General features: G+C 44.9%; 1 protein-coding gene across 1 annotated transcript in view; it reads right to left on the bottom strand.

The window, feature by feature from the left end:
* Positions 1-2,618: 2,618 nt before the first annotated feature.
* Positions 2,619-21,934, bottom strand: part of DESI1 (desumoylating isopeptidase 1) — a 43,448-nt gene continuing 24,132 nt past the window's right edge. Inside the window, exons 3-5 of the mRNA XM_082265117.1 lie at positions 14,457-14,566; positions 10,423-10,545; positions 2,619-3,146 (exon numbers count right to left, since the gene is read on the bottom strand). Of these exons, the coding sequence (XP_082121243.1) occupies positions 3,053-3,146; positions 10,423-10,545; positions 14,457-14,566 (327 nt within the window). The 3' untranslated portion in view covers positions 2,619-3,052. The remainder of the gene's footprint in view (positions 3,147-10,422; positions 10,546-14,456; positions 14,567-21,934) is intronic.

The following is a 21,934-nucleotide window of genomic DNA, read 5'->3' as shown; positions in this document are numbered from 1 at the left end:
AGGGCCCATGAGGAATTACACAGCTAAGGGCACACGATCATGTCAAAAATGCCCAGAGAGTCTCATAACAGCTTATGCAGACAGCACCGTGGCTGGCATAATTTTTTGCTCATGGTAAAATGTAAAGAGGCTTGGGGCATGTACTAAATATGTTGCACAAACAGGTAGCAAATACTGTGGCATCAGAGGTATGTATACAGTGCCTTGAAAAAGAATACTTCTACCCCTTAAAATTTTCCACATTTTTTCATGTTACAACCCAAAACGTAAGTGTATTTTACTCGAATTTTATGTGATAGACCAACACAAAGTGGCACATAATTGTGAAGTGAAAGGAAAACTATAAATGGTTTTCAACATTTTTTACAAATAAATATCTGTGTGGCATGCATTTGTATTCAGCTCTCTTTATTCTTATACCCCCAACTAAAATCTAGCGGAACCATTTGCCTTCAGAAGTCACCTAATTAGTAAATAGAGTCCATCTGTATGCAATTGAATCTCAGTATAAATTCAGATGTTCTGTGGAGCCCTCAGGAGGTTTGTTAGAGAACCTTAGTGAACATACAGCATCATGAAGGAACACACAGACAGGCCAGCGATAAAGATGGGAAGAAGTTTAAAGCAGGGTTAGGTTATAAAAAAATTTCCAAGCTTTGAACATCTCACGGAGCAATGTTCAATCCATCAAAATTAAATTAGAACTGCAAACCTACCAAGACATGGCCATCCACCTAAACTGACAGGCTGAGCAAGGAGAGCATTATTCAGAGAAGCATCCAAGAGGCCCATGGTAACTCTGGTGGAGCTGCAGAGAACCACAGCTCAGGTGGGAGAATCTGTCCACTGGACAACTATTAGTCATGCACCAAACAAATTGGGCTTTTATGGAAGAGTGGCAAGAAGAAAGTCATTGTTGAAAGAAAGCCATAAGAAGTCCCGTTTGCAAGAAGCCATGTGGGGGACACCACAAATATGTGGAAGAAAGTGCTCTAGTCAGATGAGACCAAAATTTAAATTTTTGGCCTAAAAGCAAAATGCGAAGTGTGGCGGAAAACTAACACTGCACATCACCCTGAACATACCATCCCCACTGTGAAAGATGGTGGTAGCATCATGTTGTGGGGATGCTTTTCTTCAGCAGGGACAGAGAAGCTGGTCAGAGTTGAGTGGAAGATGAATCTGTGGCAAGACTTCAAAATTGCTGTTCACAGATGCCCCCCATCCAATCTGACAGAGCTTGAGCCATTTTGCAAAGAAGAATGGGCAAAAAATTTACTCTCTAGATGTGCAAAGCTGGTAGAGACATACCCAAAAAGACTTGCAGCTGTAATTGCAGAGAAAGGTGGTTCTACAAAGTATTGACTCATGGGGGCTGAATACAAATGCACGCCACACTTTTCACATATTTGTAAAAAACTTTAAAAATGATTTATCATTTTTCTTCCACTTCACAATTATGAGCCACTGTGCGTTGGTCCATCACAAAAAATCTCAATAATATAGATTTATGCTTTTGGCTGTAGCATGACAAAATGTAGAAAAAACATTTTTAGAAAGCGGAGTTCTGCCCCCAGAAAAAAAATATTAAAAGTCAGCAGCTAAACATACTGTAGCTGCTGACTTTTAATATTAGGACACCTACCTGTCCTGGAATCAACCCCAGCAGATATTTTTATCGGCTGTCGGGTGCTGCCGTCGCCATTGCCAGAAAAAGCGCAGCAGTGAAGCCTTGCGGCTTCACAGTCGGTTTCCGTACTGCACATTCGGGATGGTGCTGCGCCGGCCGAAGCAGAAGGGAGCCAGGCTTATGACATACTTCGCTGCAGCTCCACCGGAAATAGGGACGGGTATCTGTCAAAAACAGGTACCCGCTCCCCCCCCCCCCCCCCCCCGAAAGGTGCCGAATGTGGTACCGGAGGGCAGGGAGCAAACAGATAAGTGGAAGTTCCACTTTTGGGTGGAACTCCGCTTTAAGGGGTATAAATACTTTTTCAAGTCACTGTATTTTGGGGAAGAGCAGAATTTCTTAGCCTTTTAGATCTGTCTATGTATGGACATCCAAAGAAAAGCAATATCAAAAAACTATGGTAAAGCTTCTGGCCAATGAATCCGAGCCAGTGAACAAGATAACAGGATAAAGGTTAACCTGCAGAAAAACAACCTTGGTACAGACAAAAAAACAGCCTAAAGCACTGTTTTGAAGTACTTTAAATTACTCAACAAAGGAGGTGCAAAGTTCAAACACTATGCTTTTAAGAACACCACCGCCCATGGCAACCTTTATACTGCATGTGGTATACGGTCACTGCATTAGGTGTAGGCTTACATTACACATGTAATATTTACAGCTGTACTATTTGGGCTAGGTCAGATAACCGATATAAACCAGTTACTTATCTCATGTTTACAACCATTACAAGAACAAGATTAGTAGTAGTTTGCGCTCATTTTTTACAATCTAGTGAAGGCATACAGATGATTGTAACACTATAGAAGAGGTAACAAACAGTACATACTTTTCAGAACATAAATTATTCTTTAAGTTAGTCTGGCCAGTTATATATGAAAATAAAATAAAAAATACTTTCAATTCTTAGTAGGGAACAGACACAAATATCTGAAAGGGGTTATCCACTTTAACTGCTTCAGACACCTCCCTCACCCCCTAGTTTTGAAGGTATACAATCCTAGAGATCATACAGCAGGTGAATACAGGTATAGCAGCTTGTCCATTCAGATACAATGGCTCATGGACATGCCCAAAAGCAGCAATGTCAGGGTCCTGCTATTGACTTAAAGCAGGTGTGCATACTTCAGAGATACCTAACCGAAGGGTCTCAAGAAGGGAACATTTCTATTCAGTTAAAGTGGAAAACGCTTTTTGTGATAAGATCGAAAAACCACAAGCCTTCTTAGTACGGTTTCAGGTCCTTGCAATAAAAAGGTAAATGGAATGAAACAAAGAATATGTATGGGTCTAAAACAGGTGATAAAAATATTTTAAGTTAAAAAGTGGGGCACTGCCCACGCTGAAGCTATTTCTGCTCCATTAACTTGGACCACTTTGCCTGTTAAAATTGTTACCCCCAGGTGGCTGAATTTGAATGGAATCCAAGAAAGGGCGGAGTGCTTGTCCAAAGGGCCTGAAAAAGAAAAACAAATGTAAGAAATAAAGCAGAAACAGTTTATCTGCATTTAGAAGACAGAAATCTGAGGACAGCAGATCTGCAATATCAATAACATGGTGTAATCATGGGCTAGGATGGTATAAAGTAACAAATTCAAAAGGGAGCCTTGATGGCCATATCAAGAATGTACACAATATTCTATAAATCTACATTTCCATTTCGGCAGGGTTTTCTTAGGTTATACAGGGATTTTTGACTGCAGCATGTTGTTCGGTCTCTATTTGTGCGAAAAAAGGACATGCATTTTAATTTGGGTACAGCGTTGCACGACCACGCAACTGTCAAAGTAATGCAGTGCCGTATTGCAAAAAAAAAAAAAAAAATGGCCTGGTCATTAAGGGGGTAGAACCTTTGGGTCCAGAAGTGGTTAAGGGAATTGGACACTGGCAAAAGCTTTGCCGAGAATGCCCCCAGTGCATCCTTAAATAACCCTGGTAATTCCATGGGATTCCAGTTAGGTAGCATGCATTATGAAGAAAGAGGACGAGGGTGGACTTGTGTTCTTTACTGTACTCCAAGATCATCATACAGTACAGAACAGCAAATTATAGACCATGGGATGTCCCAGATTGAGGGGGCGACAACATAGAAAACAGGCCCGCTAAAGGAAGGGTTAACGGACCCAAATCATAGTTACAAACTGCAACGGACATCCTCCGGGCTTGTGATGTCCTCCGCCCTGCATTTGACATTACAAGCCGGAGGATGTCCGTTGCCGCTGCGGTGGCTTTGTTATACTGATCCGGAGCTTTTTAATACGTTTTTTTATTGGGTTTTAAGAACAAGTAAAACCAAGAACATAACCAAAATATGAAAAAGTAGAAAAGTATGGTTACATAATATCACAAGCAGATGCAACCACGGGATCTCAGAGAACATAGTTAAATCAGTGCAAAATCTGAGCTGCAAAAATAGAAAAAAAAAAGTAAAGGCATCTAAAGTGGCAGTGCTTCCATTATGCCATGGTATGGAAGAGTCCAGCGCAGATTACAACTACATTGGAGATCCGGAGCTTTTTGAGCTGTTTTTAAAGCGGATTTAAGACTCGTGTATGGTGAGTGCATCACTTTTAATAAAAGTATAGGTTTTGAAACGTACTGCACCATCGGTCTTTTCTATTCTTATGGTACCACTTACCGCATTGGATGCCTGTAAGGATTAAACACACTGCACCATTCAGCCCTTTGTGAGGATATGGAGCCGGGTGTCCCCCAAAAAAGATTTCTTTTGGAATTTGAAGGCTCTTTAGATCACTGTGAGAGCAGTGATCTATACATTCTGGTTAGAGGCTTGCAAATTCATGTGGTGGAGGTGCATGACCTTTCTGTTCACCAAGTGTCTTCCTGCTGTCACATACTAAGGTGTCAAGAACGTGGACCAATTCTACTCTGTGTGTTCAAACACTATATGGACTCTATTGAGAGTTTATTTATTAAGCGCTGCATTTTATTTATTATAGTTACATAGTAGTTGAGGTTGAATAAAGGCAACTGTCCATCCAGTTTAACCTGTGCAGGTGTGTGTGTGTCAGTGAGATGATAATTTCCCATACTCCCCGCAGCTACCACCAATTGTGGAAGAGAGTTCCACATTCTCATCGCCCTTACAGTGAAAAACCCCTTACGCAGCTTAAGGTCTCCTTAAACCGCCTCTCCTCTAATCTCATTGTGTGGCCACGTGTCCTCACACTCCTTGAGACTAAATCCTTTTTTACCTATGCTGGGATGACCACTGAGGTATTTGTATAGCGTTATCATGTCCCCTCTCAGGCGTCTCCTCGCCAGGGAGAATAAGTGCTTGTAAATCGCTCCTCGTAATGAAGATCCTCCAATCCCCTAATTCGTTTAGTTGCCCTTCTTTGGACTCTCTCCAGTTCCAGCACATCCCTTCTGAGGATTGGCGACCAGAACTGGACAGAATATTCCAGATGTGGGCAAACCAGGGTTTTATAAAGTGGCAGGATTATAGCTTATAAAGGAATTAACGAGCAGGGCCCTCTGATTCCTCTTGTTCCAAATTGTATTGTAACTGTAATGTCTGCCTTCATTTTGTTAAGCGCTGCGCAAACTGTTGGCGCTATACAAATCCTGTATAATAATAATAATAATAATAATTATATATCCCCTTCCTTATGCATGCTAATAATTATGCCGGCTTTGGCAGCTGCAGCTTGACATTGCATGCTTTTGCTTAGTCTATCTTCTACTAGAACCCCCAGAGGTTCCCCTCCTAGAGCATAATTTGCATTTATGTTTTTAGCCCCCAAGCGCAATACCTTATATTTCTCTACATTAAGGCCACATGCACACAGGGCGTTTTTGCAGCTGCTTTTAGGAGCTTCAGACGTTTTTTTTTTTTGCAGCTTAAAAACGTCCCTCCATGTTATTCTATGGCCTCATGCACACACAGGCTTTTAGGAGCTCTAAGTGGCATAGGCGTTTTTAAGCTGCAAAAAAAAAACCACAGGGCCTGTGCGTTCTGATGACCAGCGTCAGCTGTTAAAAACATCTGACACTGCTAAAGGCTGATTAACGTTGCTTATACAGCGTTAAGCCACTTTATATGTTTGTTTTTTTTTTTTTTTTTATGTGAAAATCAATGGTTCCCTATGGGAGCCTACTGATTTGAATGGAAGTCACATCACAAGTCGGATCAGAATGATCCAACTTGTGGTGCGACTTGCGCTCTGGAGGATCTTGAGGGGAACTCCATGCCGAAATAGGGGGGGACAAAAAAAAGAAAAAAAAAAAAAAACACGGCGTTGGGGTCCCCCCCTAGGTTCCAAACCAGGCCCTTATCCGAGCATGCAACCCGGCAGGTCAGGAAAGGGGAGGGGAGATGAGCGAGCTGCCCCACCCCCCCGGACCATACCAGGCCACTCGCCTTCAACATGGGGGGGTGGGTACTTTGGGGCAGGGGGAGCTCTGCACCCCCCACCCCAAAGCACATTTTCCCCATGTAGATGAGGAGAAGGGCCTCTTCCCGACAACCCTGGGCAGTGGTTGTGGGGGTCTGCGGGCAGGGGGCTTATCGGAATCTGGACACCCCCTGTAACAAGGGGGTCTCCCAGATCCCTGACCCCCTTCCTATGTGAATGGGTATGGGGTACATTGTACCCCTAACCATTCACCCCATAAAAGGCAGTGTATGTAAATAATGACAGGAGACGTTTTGAGAAGTCCTTATTAAAAATCTTCCTCTGGTCTTCTCCTTCCTCCGGTCCTCCTCCGACTATGTCTGCGGTGATTATGCCGGCTTCAGTCTATGCAGCTTGTTATATAGCCATTAGGGGCGTGGCCTCCCGGTGACGTCACTCGAGGGCCCGCCCCGTATGTGGTGGCATAAGGGGGCGGGGCCTCCGGGTGATGTCACCGGGAGGCCACGGCCCTAATGGCTATATAGCAAGCTGCATAGACTGGAGTCGGCGTAATCACCAATGAAATTGTGGGAGGAAGATAAGAGGAAGAAGAAGACCAGAGGAAGATTTTTAATAAAGGACTTCTCAAAATGGACCGGGATCTGGGGCGCCCCCTTGTTACAGGGGGCGTCCAGATTCCGATAAGCCCCCTGCCCGCAGAACACCACAACCACCTCATCAACATGGGGACAAGGTGCTTTGGGGTGGGGGGGTGCAGAGCTCCCCCTCAAGATCCTCCGAGTGCAAGTCGAACCACAAGTCGGATCATCCTGCCTAAAGAGCGCCCCCCCCATATTATGCCCGGCCCTATTCCATTCTTTGGCTATTTAGGATAGGTTGTCTAGGGCTCACAACTTTAAATCGCTCCACACCCCCCTAGCTCCTGTGCTCAACAATAGCGGGTTCTCCCCGGGTCTCTCCCCCAGATCTTTCATGTGGTGGACAAACAAGGGGCTCATAGGAATAGCGGACTTTTGCGATCATAGGGGTATTCGGACAAGACAGACATTGAAGGTGGATACCGCCACGAGGGCGCAGAGAAGGCTTATTACATTTATTTTCATGGCTGCGAAAATAACGATAGCACGATCTTGGAGGTCTCCGGTCCTGCCGTTCGAGCAGCTCCGCCATAAGCTTACCTGGATTATGCTCAATGAACGTATGTTGGCCATGCTGAATGATAAAATGAAACGGTTTGATAAAATGTGGGAGCCGTGGCTCCGCTATCTTACTGGTAGTGATTAGCGGGGGCTGGGTCCTACTCTTCCTTCTACTTCTTCCCTTTCTTCTCTCCTGCTATTCTTTACTTCTATCTCTTTGACTTCATTGATGTGTCACAAAAGCCCAATTGAGCATTCCCAATTACGATACCTAAGTGAGCTTACATTAGCTGCCCTGGAGCTGGGATGGGCCGAATAGGTGGCTGATATTGTGTTTTTTTTATTATTTTCCACATTTCTAGCCCCTATTGCTCGTGGTAATTTGTTGCTTGTATTCACTAATACTTGTTTTTGGTTGAGGTTACCCTGTTTCATGTTAAACAGTTTACAGACTTTTCACTCTTTCCAGGAGCATAGTGGCTTACGCTGCTTGTTTTTTTTCTACTTTTTATTCTGTAATTGCGGTGGGATAATTGGGACTGATATGCCTATGTTAAACGGTGTTCATTTTTGTACCTTTGATGTGCTTCTCCACAAAACATTCAATAAAAATCATTGAAAATAAAAGTTCCAAGTCCTCCATTTTGTTTGCTAGGCTCCTGGCATTTGTGCATACCCCTCTTAGTGATGTTGGAGTTGATACCGATTTATTACTACGTTTATTCCTACTTGGTTTGTCGATTGTCCGCTCATTCCCCCCAGTAGTTGTCGTTACGGTTATATAGTCACTGCTGCCCCCCCATAGTAGCTTCTGTCCTTTGTTCACTATTAACTGACACTACTTCTGAGCCCCCTGCTCCCCCCCCTAACACCTAGTTTAAAACCCCCTCCACCCCCCAACATCTAGTTTAAAACCCCCTCCAACTTTGAGGCCATCTTTCTTCCCAATAGAGCTGTACCATCCCCATTAAGATACAGCCCATCCTTAAAGAGTCGGTAACCGACTGGAAGTCAGCCCAAGTTCTCCAGGAACCCAACCCCCTCCTTCTACACCAGTTCCTCAGCTCCCTAAGCTCCTTCTGCCTCTCTGATGTGGCTCGAGGTACAGGCAGTATTTCAGAGAAAACCACCCTGGGAGGTCCTTTTCCTCATCTATTCCTTAAATCCATGAAATAATTTTTTAGGATCCTAAACCTTCTTACTTTGTTATTAGTGCCTACATGCACCATCCCCAGCCCCGCCCAACAATCCGTCTATCCGATCCGCAACGTGTCGAACCCGAGCGCCCAGTAAACAACATACTGTTCGGCGCTCACGGTCGTTTTTGACAGATAGCCCTCTCTGTCTTCTTAATAATTGAGTCCTACTACCACTACCTGTCTAACCTTTCCTGAGTCTCTGCCCCCCTGGCAGCTAGGTAACGTCCATTTTTTAAAGAGGGACTCCTCATAAGGGTATCGCATTGCAAAACGCTTTACGGATTGCAAAGGTGTATTTTGGGGACCCCCACTGTTCAGAGACAACATTGTCAAAGAAGGCAGGAAAGGGGAACCCCTTCGCTGCTTTGGAGGACCTGTGGGTGCCAAAGGTGACCCACGCCTCAGATGCTGTGTTGGTCGCATCTTCCATATGTAAGGTTTCCCGCACGATACAATCAGTGCATCCACTAGCACCTTTTCATGTGCGGCAAGAGGAACAGAGGAATCATCCTCACTATCTAAACATGCAGGGTGCATGGACAGAGACCCCGAAGGGTAACTGGCATCTGCGACGGCCGAATCAGACTCTGAATCTGAGGAGACAGAGGAAGCAGGTGAAGGCGAGGGACGCTTTTTGCTAGCCCGTTTACCCAGGACTAAGTCCACTTTGATCACCAAGGACAAGGAGAGGGGAACCCATACAAAAAAAAAAAAACCCGAAAAAGTGTAAAAACACTGCAAGGGACACCCCACCGCGCTGTCGGCACAACAAGGTCCAGCACAGCAATACCGCTGTCATAGCAGAAAGGAGGGAGAGAAAACCCCACAAGAAACTCACCACCACCGGTCAGCACACAGCCAGCAGTGCCACGCGGCTCCCAGGGTGGTAAAAACTATCCCAATAGAAAGGGGGGCCCTGGCAGGCGCCCCCATCAGGCCCATGCCCCAATCGAGCAGCAATTGTTCGGTCGCCGGTGGCACACTCCCCCCCCCCCCACAAACTGGGAGGGAGGGGAGCCGGGGGTCCGATCATTTCAGGGAGGGGCTCCGGTCTGCCCCAAAAGCCTCCAGGGGGTGTAGGGGGGGGGCAGCTACTTACGAAACCGAAAACAGGGTGGGCACTGTCCTGGACAGGACACCGCTCCATTGTAATGTGGGTGCTGTAGGCCAGGAGGAAACACCGACTCAGGCCGCAGCCAGTTCATATGCGCCCTCGCGTGACGTTTAAATTGCAGGCCAGACCCCATTCAGTGGGGCTATGTTATGGCCGTAGTGCAGAGCTGCGGTCTGCACGTGCTCACTGGCCAGACTGGGGGGACCCCAATGATCTAGATTATCCAGTTTGTTGCCCAGTCCAGCACTTGGTTGTAGATTCTCACAGAAACAAAATAATAAAAAGGGAGGAAAAAAAATTCCATTTAAAAAGAAAAGAGATCCCAGCAAGGAACTAGGTCCTTACTCCTGACTAGGCAGAAAAAAACAAAAAAAAAAAAAAAAAACTGTATACCTATAGCAGGAAGTGGGAGTATACCCCCAGGGACTGCCACATAGGCGTGCTCAAGCTTTTATCTCTGCCTAGAGTCCTACTCCTGTAGGGGCAGTATAACCCTACAGTCATGAAGATGAAGAACTGTGTCCGTCAATAAACAAAAAAAATCCTTTTTTTCAGTTGAGAGCTAAATGTTTGGATTTTGTTTACCTCTGAGAGCTGCCTAGACATCCTTCTTTCATTTATGTAGTGCCTTCATTTATGTAGTGCCTTAATTATGACAGTGAATAAGCTGTTGAATATGAATTTTGCAGATGGAACTTTTAACTTTGTACCACTTTTGTAGAGAAAGCAAACCCCCTTGGTAAGCAACTTGGAAATTGGAATTGTTATTGTTGAGATAATAGAAATAAAATTATAACCTAAGTAAATAATTCCTTTTCAGATAACCATAGTTATTCTGGAGCATCAAATAACCGGATCTACATATTAGGTCTCATATACTAGGGACAAAGAAAACACTTACGTAGACAGGACCTCAGATGGCAGTTCTGTTATGTAAGAGGGGATTTTCCTCCCAGTTAGGAATTGAGCAACTTCATTCGAGAAGGTATTACAGTTGTGATCAAACAAGTTGTACGATTCCCCACTGTGGTGAAAGAAAGAAGAAAACACAGGAAATTACATCTGTCTGGAAGCCACCAAAAATTACATTTTTCATTAAAAACAGGACTGGGTGTTTATATAGTAAACTTAACACTCTGGCAATATCCTTCCTTAGCTCAGGGAAAACAGGGTTGGGGAAAGGGGGGGATGGTTGGAATATATTCTGACATTTAGACCCCGTTCACACTGGGACGACTTGTCAGGCGACCTGGTCGCCTGACAAGTCGCCTGCCATAGAGTAGCACAGGACCCGTTCTAATAGTCGCTCCGACTTAGAAAAAGGGTCCTGTACTACTTTGGGGCGACCTGGAGCCACCTGCAGTGACTTCAATGATATGAAGTCCGTGCATGCCGCTCCGAGGTCGCAGTGCGAGCTGTGCACCGCGACTTCACAGGTTGCCCCGGGAAGTCGGGTCGCCTGTATGTGAACCGGCTCTAACACATACCTGTTTGCACAGGCTCAAAATGTTTTTGCTTCAACTTAAGCCCTTCTGTCATTGTTATAGTTTGTACCAAACCCTGTCACTATCATTTAATTTCAAGGCCATATATACTGGACAGCTTGACATGCAGAAATACTAAAAAAGGGAATTCTACATTATTCACTGCATGTATTAGCCACATACAGATATCAGAATACAATGTTTTCCAGAAGCACGGTCCTTTACAGTAAAGTTAATTTTTTACTGTACAAGTTTTCCCACCTCCTCTCCTATCTAGTATGCTCCCAAACAGACCTCAGATGCCCTCCTCCGGCCAGCCCAACAAAGTTCTCCCATGTTCATCGCTATAAAACCTGCAGGGACGCTGCCTGGCTGGAAGAGGGCTGGGCAGCAAGGACAGGTCGGTGGTGCATCGGAGTTCTGACTGGAGGCATACTAGTTAGGAGGGTGGTTGGGGCACACATAGGGTTTTTAGTACAAAAGCAAACATATACTTTAAGCTCACTAGTTTACCTTTTAATTTTTTTTCCCCATTTTGTTCAGTGTAGGGAAAATGTTAAAAGCTCCATCAGTGTGTACTGTTCTCATCGGTAACAGGAAGTGAGGGGAAAAACCCCAAAGAAAAGACAGCATGGATAAACACTCAAAGTAGGGGAAAGCTAGTTCCTCAGTTTTTTTCAGTTAAAATCTAAAAGCAAACATTATATTGCAGCTTACCAATTCTTAAATGTGGTGGCTGCATTAGTTCTCTTTAGGCACTTCCCCCTTATTTTCACTAGGTGATCTGGCAAGTCAGTCTGTGTTTCAAAAAGTACGCTCACTTGCAGATGTAGCAATTACAGGAATGAGAAAACCCATTTACAATGGTTTACAATTGTGCCAACTTCCCCCTCTGTGGGTATTTTCTTCTGCTATTCTCTTTTTTTTCTTTGTCCAAGATGGTGGTCAAGCTCTCTGGTTGCTTCTGCATATGCTCGAGCAATGCAATGAAGAGGTCTTTTGTTATGGTGGTTAAGGAAGCCATAGCTTGGCAGAAATCTGAAGAAGTTCCACGCAGAGTTAGAAAATATTTCCTAAACAAGTTAAAAAAAAAAAAAAAAAAAAAAAAGGTACAATAATGGATAGGCGCTATCACAAAGAGGTCTACATCTGTGTACTAGCACTGATAAAGTGAAAATCAAAAAAGTGCAAAGTGATAAAATATATATAAATCTTTATATAAACTAAAAATCACAATGATATATCACACCTGTGCAAAAGTACATAAAATATTTTGAAGCAATAAATATGAATCAAAAATCATGCTGAGTGTAGATAAAAAGTCATATGAAAAATGTGCATAATAAATACAATGCAGAAATGTGGTTCAAGCTATTTTTGCACATAGATTTTGGAGGATACTTTTGTTTAGTCCTAATTTGAAACGCATTTCTGCATTGTATTTGTTATGCACGTTTTTTTAATGAACTTTAATCTACACTCAGCATGATTCTCATTAAAAGATTTTTGATTCATTTTTATTGCTTCACAATATTTTATGCACTTTAGCACAGGTGTGATATATTAATGTGAATTTTAGTTTGTATATTACGTCTCTCTCTCTCTCTCTCTATATATATATATATATATATCACTTTTTTTATTTCACTTTATCAGTGCTAGTACACAGATGTAGACCTCTTTGTGATAGCGCCTATCCATTATTGTACCTTTATTGATTTATATGTGGAGACACTATAGGGATTGATTGCTGTTTTATAGGGTCATCTGGTCGTTTTTTTACTTCAGTCCCTCCCTTTTCTTCCATCATAATTTTGGTAGCTCATTGGTTTTTTATAACTAACAGTTTACTAAACAATTTAAAACCGTTACTATTCCATATATTGAAAAGTTGGAACTGGGGGTAACAAGAGACAGAAAATAATAGGGCAAACAAGCTCTATCCTCTGAAAGAATTGAAAAAAAAATTCTCTTGCTTCCACTCCTCTTGCACATGCCTCTCTTATGAGGCTTGAAAGGCATGTCATGCTTCCCACAGAAGATGCAGTTACATTCCATGATGTTCTGGCCAGTCAAATCGATATATGGATCTCAAAAGAACGTTCATAGCAGTAGACGCAACGTGCAGTTCAGCCAAATGTCCTAGCATTGTGACAGAAAGGACCATCCCTGCATTACAAGAACTGTACCTCGCAGGGGAATTTTGCAGCAGAATCATTGGAAGAGGTCATTATGTATTCCACTAGGGCCATGATTTAGGATGGGATGCCTAGAAGGGCTATTTGGCTTAATCCCTGGCAGGCAGACCCAGTGTGTAAGAATATCTTCTGCAAAACCCCTTTACTGAGCATAGTCATTATGCACTACAGAAAAGATTTGGCTTGCTTGTTGACAGTCAAATTTGGAGGTTCCATAGTAGAGCATTCCTCAACTTCTGTTACGTCACAATAAATGGGTTTTGTTGCAATATTTTCCTTCCTGGTCTGAGAGATATTTACGTAGGTTGCCATGATGAACCAGGTGAACAGATAACTGAATACTCACTGTTTCACTTCATGTCAGTATACAATGATCCACCCTTTGGTGATAGCTACGTGGATAGGCTAGAGAGAGCAGTGAAAACTGACAAATTCGAACTCCTTTCTGCACTATTCCAAACTGAGAAAAGTTTTTGCTGAGCTTACATTTTAATAAACTAATACAGGTAGAGAGATTATTCAGAGGCGTATGCAAGACTGACCACCATGTAATGTTTTGGACAGCTTAAAATAAAAAAATAGTCAGGCTGAGAGACAATATGGAGGCTGCAACTGCAACCATTCAGACCTCCTTTTGAAAATGCTAGGGACACCGCTACTAAAACACTTTTTTTTGTAGAGATAAATAACCTAGGAGGTGTCCTTGGACAAATCTGCCTTTTCATAGTAGTTGGATTAAGGTGTTGGTGCTAACGGTTTGGATATAAATGCTGGGGTATTTGAGATACCAATTTAAACGGAAAGTTTAAAGTGGCTTGGACAAGTTGCGAAAATAGGTCCAGTTAAAATGTGACTAATACTAGCTATACCATTACCTAGATGAATGAAAAACTTTCATAGAAAAAAAAAAAACCGATACAAAAATTGTAAAATAGTAAACATTGAATATAAAATGATTTTGGATATCCGTAAGGCCTCTTGCACACTGCAGCTTGAAGAAGCTCGGTACAGCGGGTTTTTTTTCCCCGATCTAAAATGCAGCCCATGGTTTACAATGTACCTGTACACACAGGCGCGTAAAGTGTGAACAAACAGCATACAATCTAGATGGGTGTTTCTACTCCAATATAAACCCAAACTAATACATTTTGAAGGTAAATTCCTATATTCTGTAACTGAAGGAGACAGATCAGGTGAAAGGTCAAAATATGGTTTCATCTCTCATTACTTGCAAAAACACTTTTCAGCCCCACCTGAAACCAGATTCCCCCAGTGAGGACAGGTACTCCAGGAAGATCTCTTCAGTCACCTCAGTGTTGCCCAGATCCACCACAGTGTCTGGATCACCAAGCAGTGTTCCACTCTAGAATAAAGACAAACAAAATTCCAACTTTAAAAATCTGGGTAGGTGTCACCTCCCACAACTATTGTCAAAGGCTGTTTATGCAACCCAAAGGCTTCATAAACCTTATTTAGATTGACTATGCATTTGGAGTTACATGATATACACCGTTAAATAATCCTTTACAGCAATGATGCTGCTATAAACTTACTAATTTAGACAACTGACTACTAAAACAGGGCAGGGTCCAGAAAAAAAAAAAAAAAAAAAATTAGAGCTAGATAATCTACTTCTATGTATGTATACTCTGCTGATGCTGTGGGATCCACAATTCAGTAGAGAAAGAGGGGCTGTGCTCTATGTCAAATAATTATTTGTGTATTCACCTTTTATAAGAAATAGTTCTTCAGTCAAAAAGTAAGCCACATTAAAAAAAAAAAAAGATTTTTTTTTTTTTTTTTAAAGAAGAAAGTTATGCTCCCTGTTGACTACAGAGCTTTAGCCCAGGCTCATCAGAGTCGGACAGCAATTGTCCCTCTCTATAGCATGATAGGCTTTACTGCAAATGCTACAACTGCTTTCAAAAGAAAACATATAAACAACCTGTAAGAGACTTTTCAAATCGCTCTTTTGATGGACCCGTTTATTATGAAGCAGATCAAAGGGCCCACTTACACAAGCATCTAAAAAACGGAAAATTTATATCAAATACTTACCGTAATTTTCCTTTCCTGATGGACTCCATGGCAGCATACGTTTGGGTAGTCCCGCCTCCACTCCTACCCTATAGGACCCCACTCCCATAAATCCTTGCTCCCTTTCAGCATTCGTGTTCTGTAACTAGCCTACTCAGGAACTGGGAGGGGACTCCTGCTGCCATGGAGTCCATCAGGAAAGGAAAATTACGGTAAGTATTTGATATAAATTTTCCGTTTTCCTGACAGACTCCATGGCAGCATACGTTTGGGAAATAACTCGCCAAAACACAATTGGGTGGGCAGATGCTGATAAATTTTAATTAACACCTGCAACAGATAACACTTGAGCACCAAAACCAACAGAAGAAAGAGCCGCCGGCTCAACACAATAATGTGTCATAAATGTATGAATGGACGACCAAGACGCTGCTCTGCAGACCACATCCGGAGCGACATGTCTTGAAGCTGCCCAAGAAGTAGCGACACCACGAGTAGAATGCGCAGTCACCGCTTTAGGAGGAACCAAGCCCTTCTCTCTATAAGCCCACTGAATCGCCTCTACTATCCAGGAGGCAATTGATCTTGAAGAGGCACGCAAACCTTTGTTCTTCCCAGACAAAAGGATGAAGAGATAATCCGTCTTCCGGACAGAGGCTGTAGCTTCCAAGTACTGTCTGAGCGTGTTGCCCACATCCAGCGGATGGACTTCCGGAGGTTCGGCCGATGAATTGAAAGTAGGGAGAACAATTTCTTGGTTCTCATGAAAGACCGACGTGACTTTAGGCCTTGCTCCCAGCATTGGAATGAGGACAACTCTATCCGGAAAAAAAGTCAGAAAAGGTTCCTTACTTCCCAGACTTTGGATTTCTGACACCCTTTTAGCAGATGTGATGGCCACCAGAAAGACCGTTTTGAGGGTGAGATGTTTCAATGATATAGGATTTTCAAGACTTGAGCCAACCGATGATAAGAAGTCAAGGACCAGAGGCATGTCCCACTTGGGGAATCTCAGCTTCTTCTGTGGCCTTAGCCTTACTGCCCCTTTGAAGAATTGTCTGATCAAAGGATGTGCAGCCCAGGAAATTCCTGTGAACGCAGATATGGCTGAGACTTGTACTCGTAGGGCGCTTACTGAAAGAGGCAACTCCAATCCCGATTGAAGAAAAGAAAGAATATCTTGCACAGAAGGAGATGACCAGGACTTTCCTTTGGACTCTAGGAAGGAAGTAAACCTAGCCCAAATCCTTTCATAGGTTTTGTTCGTGCTTTGTCTTCTAGCACTCAAAAGAGTTGGTATGGCTACTTCCGGACATCCTAACGCTTCCAGCCTTCCCCTTTCAAAAACCAGACCCGAAGGTGCAGACGGGCTGGGCATGGGTGAAGGATGGAGCCCTGGGACAGCAGATCCGCCCTGAGAGGAAGAGGGACTGGGTCGCGATAGCTCAGTTGAAACAGTAGGGGAAACCACGGTCTGTTGGGCCAGAACGGGATTACTGCAACCACTTTGACTGACTCCATCTGGACTCTCCGCAGGAATTGAAAGATGACTGGTACTGGGGGAAAGGCATAAGCCTTGTGAAACCTCCAGCAATCTGTCAGGGCATCCACCCCGGATGCTCTGGGATCTCTGTCCCTCGAGTAAAACTTCTGCAACTTCCTGTTGTTGAAGGAGGCAAATAGATCCACCTCTGGGATGAACTTCAAGGACAGGATCCAGCTGAACACATCCTCGTGAAGAGACCACTCGTTGTTGTTGAGTTGTGTTCTCGAGAGGAAATCTGCTTGTTTGTTCTGAGCCCCTGGTATGTAAACTGCCGACAGATTGACCAGGTTTTCCTGAGCCCAGGTCATTATTGGCTCTACTTCCCGAAGCAGGGATGCGCTGCGAGTTCCGCCTTGTTTCCTCACATAGGCTACTGCAGTCGTGTTGTCTAACCTCAGCATGACTGAGGTGCCCCGAATGAGGCGGCTGAAGGCTAGTAACACTTGAAAGGCCGCTCGTAGTTCCAAGATGTTGGACACCGTCTGGCGAGACCGAAAGTCCCATTTCCCTTGTGCCATCTCTGTTCCGCAATGACCGCCCCATCCGGTGTTGCTGGCGTCTGATGTCACTATCACCCAAGATATGGGGGCTATGGAGTGACAATTGCTCAAATTCCTCAGCTGTAGCCACCACGGAAGCCAGCTCTTAATTTTTGCGGTTATCACAATTCGTTGGGAATTGCTGACTCCGTTCCACTGCTGAAGGAAACCCCTCTGAAAAGGCCTCATCCTCCAGAGAGCCCACTTCACCATAGGGGCTGCCGACACCATGGTGCCAATTACCCTTAGGCATTGTTTTGCTGTGAGACGTGATGCTGACAAAGCTAGAGACACTCTGTCCCTGATTACCGGAATCTTTTCTTCTGGCAGAGAGATGGTACTGTTCTTGGTGTTGAACAGCGCACCCAAAAAGACCAGGGACTGAGTGGGAATCAGATGGCTCTTTTCCCTGTTCAGGATCCAGCCGAACCTCTCTAGAGACGAGATGACCAGACCTAGATGTTCCAGGATGACAGACTTGTCTTGGGCCAGAAGAAGGAGGTCGTCCAGGTAATGATAAAGACGGACCTCTCTCAGCCTTATCAAGGCTACCACCGCTAATAAGACCTTCGAAAAGGTACGAGGCGACGTGGAAAGCCCGAAGGGGAGACATACAAATTGTAGATGACGCTGGCCGACCGAGAATCTCAGATATCGTTGAAACTCTGTTGCCACTGGCACGTGGAAATATGCATCCTTCAGGTCTACTGAGACCATCCAATCTCCTGGTTGAACGGCTTGCTGAATGGAGAATAGAGTCTCCATCTTGAATTTTTCTCCTTTGATGAAGCGATTCAAGTGCGTCAGATCTATCACTGGTCTCCAGGCACCGCTCTTCTTGCGCACCATGAACAGAGGAGAATACACTCCGAATCCTCTTTCGGATTCTGGCACTGGAACCACTGCTCCTTGAGTGACTAGCGAGTCTACGTAAGACAAGAGAATCTCTCTTTTGTCGCCTGACTGAGGAAGGGAGGTAGGAAAAAATCTGTCTCCGGGAATACTGGTGAAGGTCCAAGAATGACCTGCAGAGACCGTGTTGACGACCCAAGTATCCCGGATTGAGGCCGCCCAGACCCGTCGAAAGTGAAAGAGACGACCTCCCACCTAACTGGCCTGAGCGGGCCCGATCTCAAAAGGACTTCGTCGTATCTCTATCCCCAGACGGATTGCTCTTGGGGCCTTTCCGAAAGGAAGACTGCCTGGATTTCCAGTTTCTCCCAAACTCCCTTCCTGGCCTATAACTACGTGCCTCCCTGGCACGATCAGAATTTTGTCTTCTAAGAGGTGGCCTTTTTTGACCCAGAAGACGCCTATCCTGGGGGAGAAAGCCCGATTTACCACCAGTAGCCTTGGAAATAGCGCTATCTAACTTATTCCCAAAGAGGGACGAACCCTCAAAGGGAATGCGGCACCACACCTGCTTAGAAGCAGGATCAGCCAACCAAGGGCGCAACCAAAGTGCACGCTTCGCCGTAACAGAAGATAGCATTCCCCGGGCTAACAGGCGAATAACATCAATAGACGCCTCCCCCAGAAAAGCTGAGGCCAGTTTCAACTCTTGGATAGGAGAGTTCTTAGCTGCATCTTCGGAGAAGCTTCTGAGGGAATCATCCACATTATCCACCCATACTTCCATTGCTTTGGACAGAGAAGCCAGGGCCAAGGCTGGTTTACAGGCAGCACCAACTGAAAGATAGACACGCTTCAGGTCCGTGTCGATTTTTCTGTCAAGAGGGTCCTTGAAGGAAACAGTATCCTCAAGAGGCAAAGTAACATGCTTCACTAGCCTCATGACAGCCGCATCTACCAGAGGAGGAGTTTCCAGATGTCTAACTTCCTCTTCTTTGAATGGATAGAGCTTGGCCAATTTTGAAACCATAGAATTCTTTTTCTCCACCTTGCCCCATTCTTCCGTTATGATTTCCCCTAATTCAGGAATGAATGGGAAATTCAGCCGCTCCTTGCTCAGCTGCTTAAAGAGTTTTCTCTGCTTCGGAGCCGAGACTACTGGATCTTCCCAGTTTAAAGTTTCTCTTACAGCCTTTACTAAAGGTGGGACCAGATTAAAAGAGAATCCCAAATTTGGTTCATCCTGATCCGAATCGCTATCAGACTCGAATACCGAGGGATGGCTAGGCTCAGAGGATTCAAGTGCTCTTCCGCTAGTGGTCTCTCTAACTGGAGATACAGATGGCTCTGGCGCTGGGGATTGCCGTCTATTGAAATCAGCCAGGGAGTCCTTGACTATGCGTTTGACCATGGACTCAAGATGTTGGTCAGAGCTTCCCCTTTCACCCGCTGCCCGGGAATAACAGGAGTCGCACAGCGATCTACCATCCAGTAGACGGATACCACAGCCCCAGCACTTAGTCTCGCTGGATTGGCGTGAAGACCTGGGAGGTGACCGGTCTTTACTACGGTATCTGGACTTAGATGAAGAGCCGTGTTTGGAGGAAGAACGGTGATGCTGGGGGTTAGCATGGTGGTCTTCCCGCGTGCCCTTAGGCTGTTCTGACCTAGAGGAGGAGCTAAGAGAGGGCTGGTCACAGGGGAGAGGTGACGCATCCATAGGGAAGCAGCAATGACCACTTGTGAAAGAAGTGCCAGCTCTTGGGACCGCCGTATACTACAGTCAGTTCCACCGCCTGTGGAACTGACAGCCGTTTAAATTCGGCGCCGGCCGTGACGTCACGGCCGCGGCGTACTGCGCATGCGCGAGTATCGGCAATCGCCGCTACTGCGCATGCGCGAGCCAAGCCTCGTTCTCGGTCAGCCGGCGCGCATGCGCAGAGCGACCGAGGACGCCGAAGATGGAACGCAGAGCGTTCCACTGCGTCCACAGAGCCTCCCGGACCACCAGGAAGAGTATGGACGCAACGGAGAGCCGCACACTGGACCACCATGGAACGCTAGACCACCAGGTACATAAAAGAACAATAAGGAAAGGAAAAACACACTTACCCTTCCCACTAGACACCAGGGACACATTTAGAGCCAGACACCAGGACATCCAATCCAGCGTTGGGGCAATACAATGAGGCCCCCTACCGCAGCTGGGTCATCGGCCATGCCTTAATTAGCCTGCTTTGCCAGGCATTTTCTCGGCTCCTCTTCAACTTGCCCATCCCATACCCCGCAGCAGCAAGGGCTTATTGGGAAACCAGGTCCTGCCGACTCTCAATGACCCTGCGTCATTTAAAACGACCATACTTGTAGGAATTCGGCACCAAACAGGTGCATGGAGGAGGACAAAAAAAGAACACGAATGCTGAAAGGGAGCAAGGATTTATGGGAGTGGGGTCCTATAGGGTAGGAGTGGAGGCGGGACTACCCAAACGTATGCTGCCATGGAGTCTGTCAGGAAAACTGGATTTTTGAAAGAACTTTCCTTAAAATCCTTTTCTCTTGAGTCCATTGACAGACGCAGCTCTCATATTTCTTATCCATTGGGTCATGCTGCCCCCTACCAGAGTAGTACTAGGCAGGAAAAAAAAATCAATTCACCACGCCCACGGGGCTGTCCCTATAGGCATAGCTCCAGTAAAAAACAGTTTTGTTGCAAGCAGTGAAAGACGGCAAAACCATCCCCATATCAGAGGGGTGGATGCTGCATCTTTCAATGGACTCAAGAGAAAAAACGATTTTAAAGGCAAGTTCTTACAAAAATCCAGTTTTCTCTATCGTCCATTGACAGACACAGCTCTCATACTTCTTATCCATTGGGACGTCCCAAAGCAGTGTAGGCATGAGGGGTGGGGAGAACGCAACCAGATAGTAAACAAACTCCAAAGGCTAAACTTAGCCAACTAGGTAACAAGAAGCTCAACCAGGAACAGGAGCTCACCCATGAAAGAAAAAAAAAAAATCCTAAAAAAGAGAAACAAACAATTCTCTTATGAAACAGCAGCCTGCAAAACCTTGCGGCCAAAGGAAGCATCCGAAAATGCCAACAAATCTACCTTGTAGAATTTTGAAAAAGTGTGCACAGACGACCAAGTCACTGCTTTACAAACTTGCATTACGGAGGTCTGATGGCGAAAAGCCCAAGAGGCACTCAGCGCTCTAGTAGAATGCGCCTTCACAGGGAAAGAAGGAACCTGACCCTTGAGTGAATAAGCCTGAACAACCGTCTGCCTGATCCATCTGGAAATGGTCGCAGCAGAAGCAGCCAAACCTTTCTGGGGTCCTTTGGTAAGAACAGAGAGAGTCTGATTTTCTAAAAGACTCAGTTACCGCCAGATAAACCCTTATCGCCCGAACCACATTCAGAGAATACAAGGCAACTTCCCAGGGATGCTGAGGCTTAGGACATAAAGAAGGCAACACAATGTCTTCATTGAGATTAAAATTAGACACCACCTTAGGAAGAAAAGATGGATTAGGGCGGAGTACCACTTTATCTCTGTGGACCACCAAATAAGGCGAACGACAGGACAGAGCCTCCAACTCAGACACTCTGCGGGCAGAAGTAATTGCTACCAGAAAGGCAACCTTCTTGAATAAAGAAAGCAGAGAAATCTCCCTAATGTTCTCAAAAGGAGGCTTTTGAAGAATGGACAAAACCAAATTGAGGTCCCACGGAGGCAACAAGGATCTCCGTGGGAGA

Source organism: Pelophylax lessonae (genome assembly GCF_965119305.1).
Source record: "Pelophylax lessonae genome assembly, chromosome: 8".
Classification (NCBI taxonomy): domain Eukaryota; kingdom Metazoa; phylum Chordata; class Amphibia; order Anura; family Ranidae; genus Pelophylax; species Pelophylax lessonae.
This window is presented reverse-complemented; position numbering and strand designations above follow the sequence as displayed.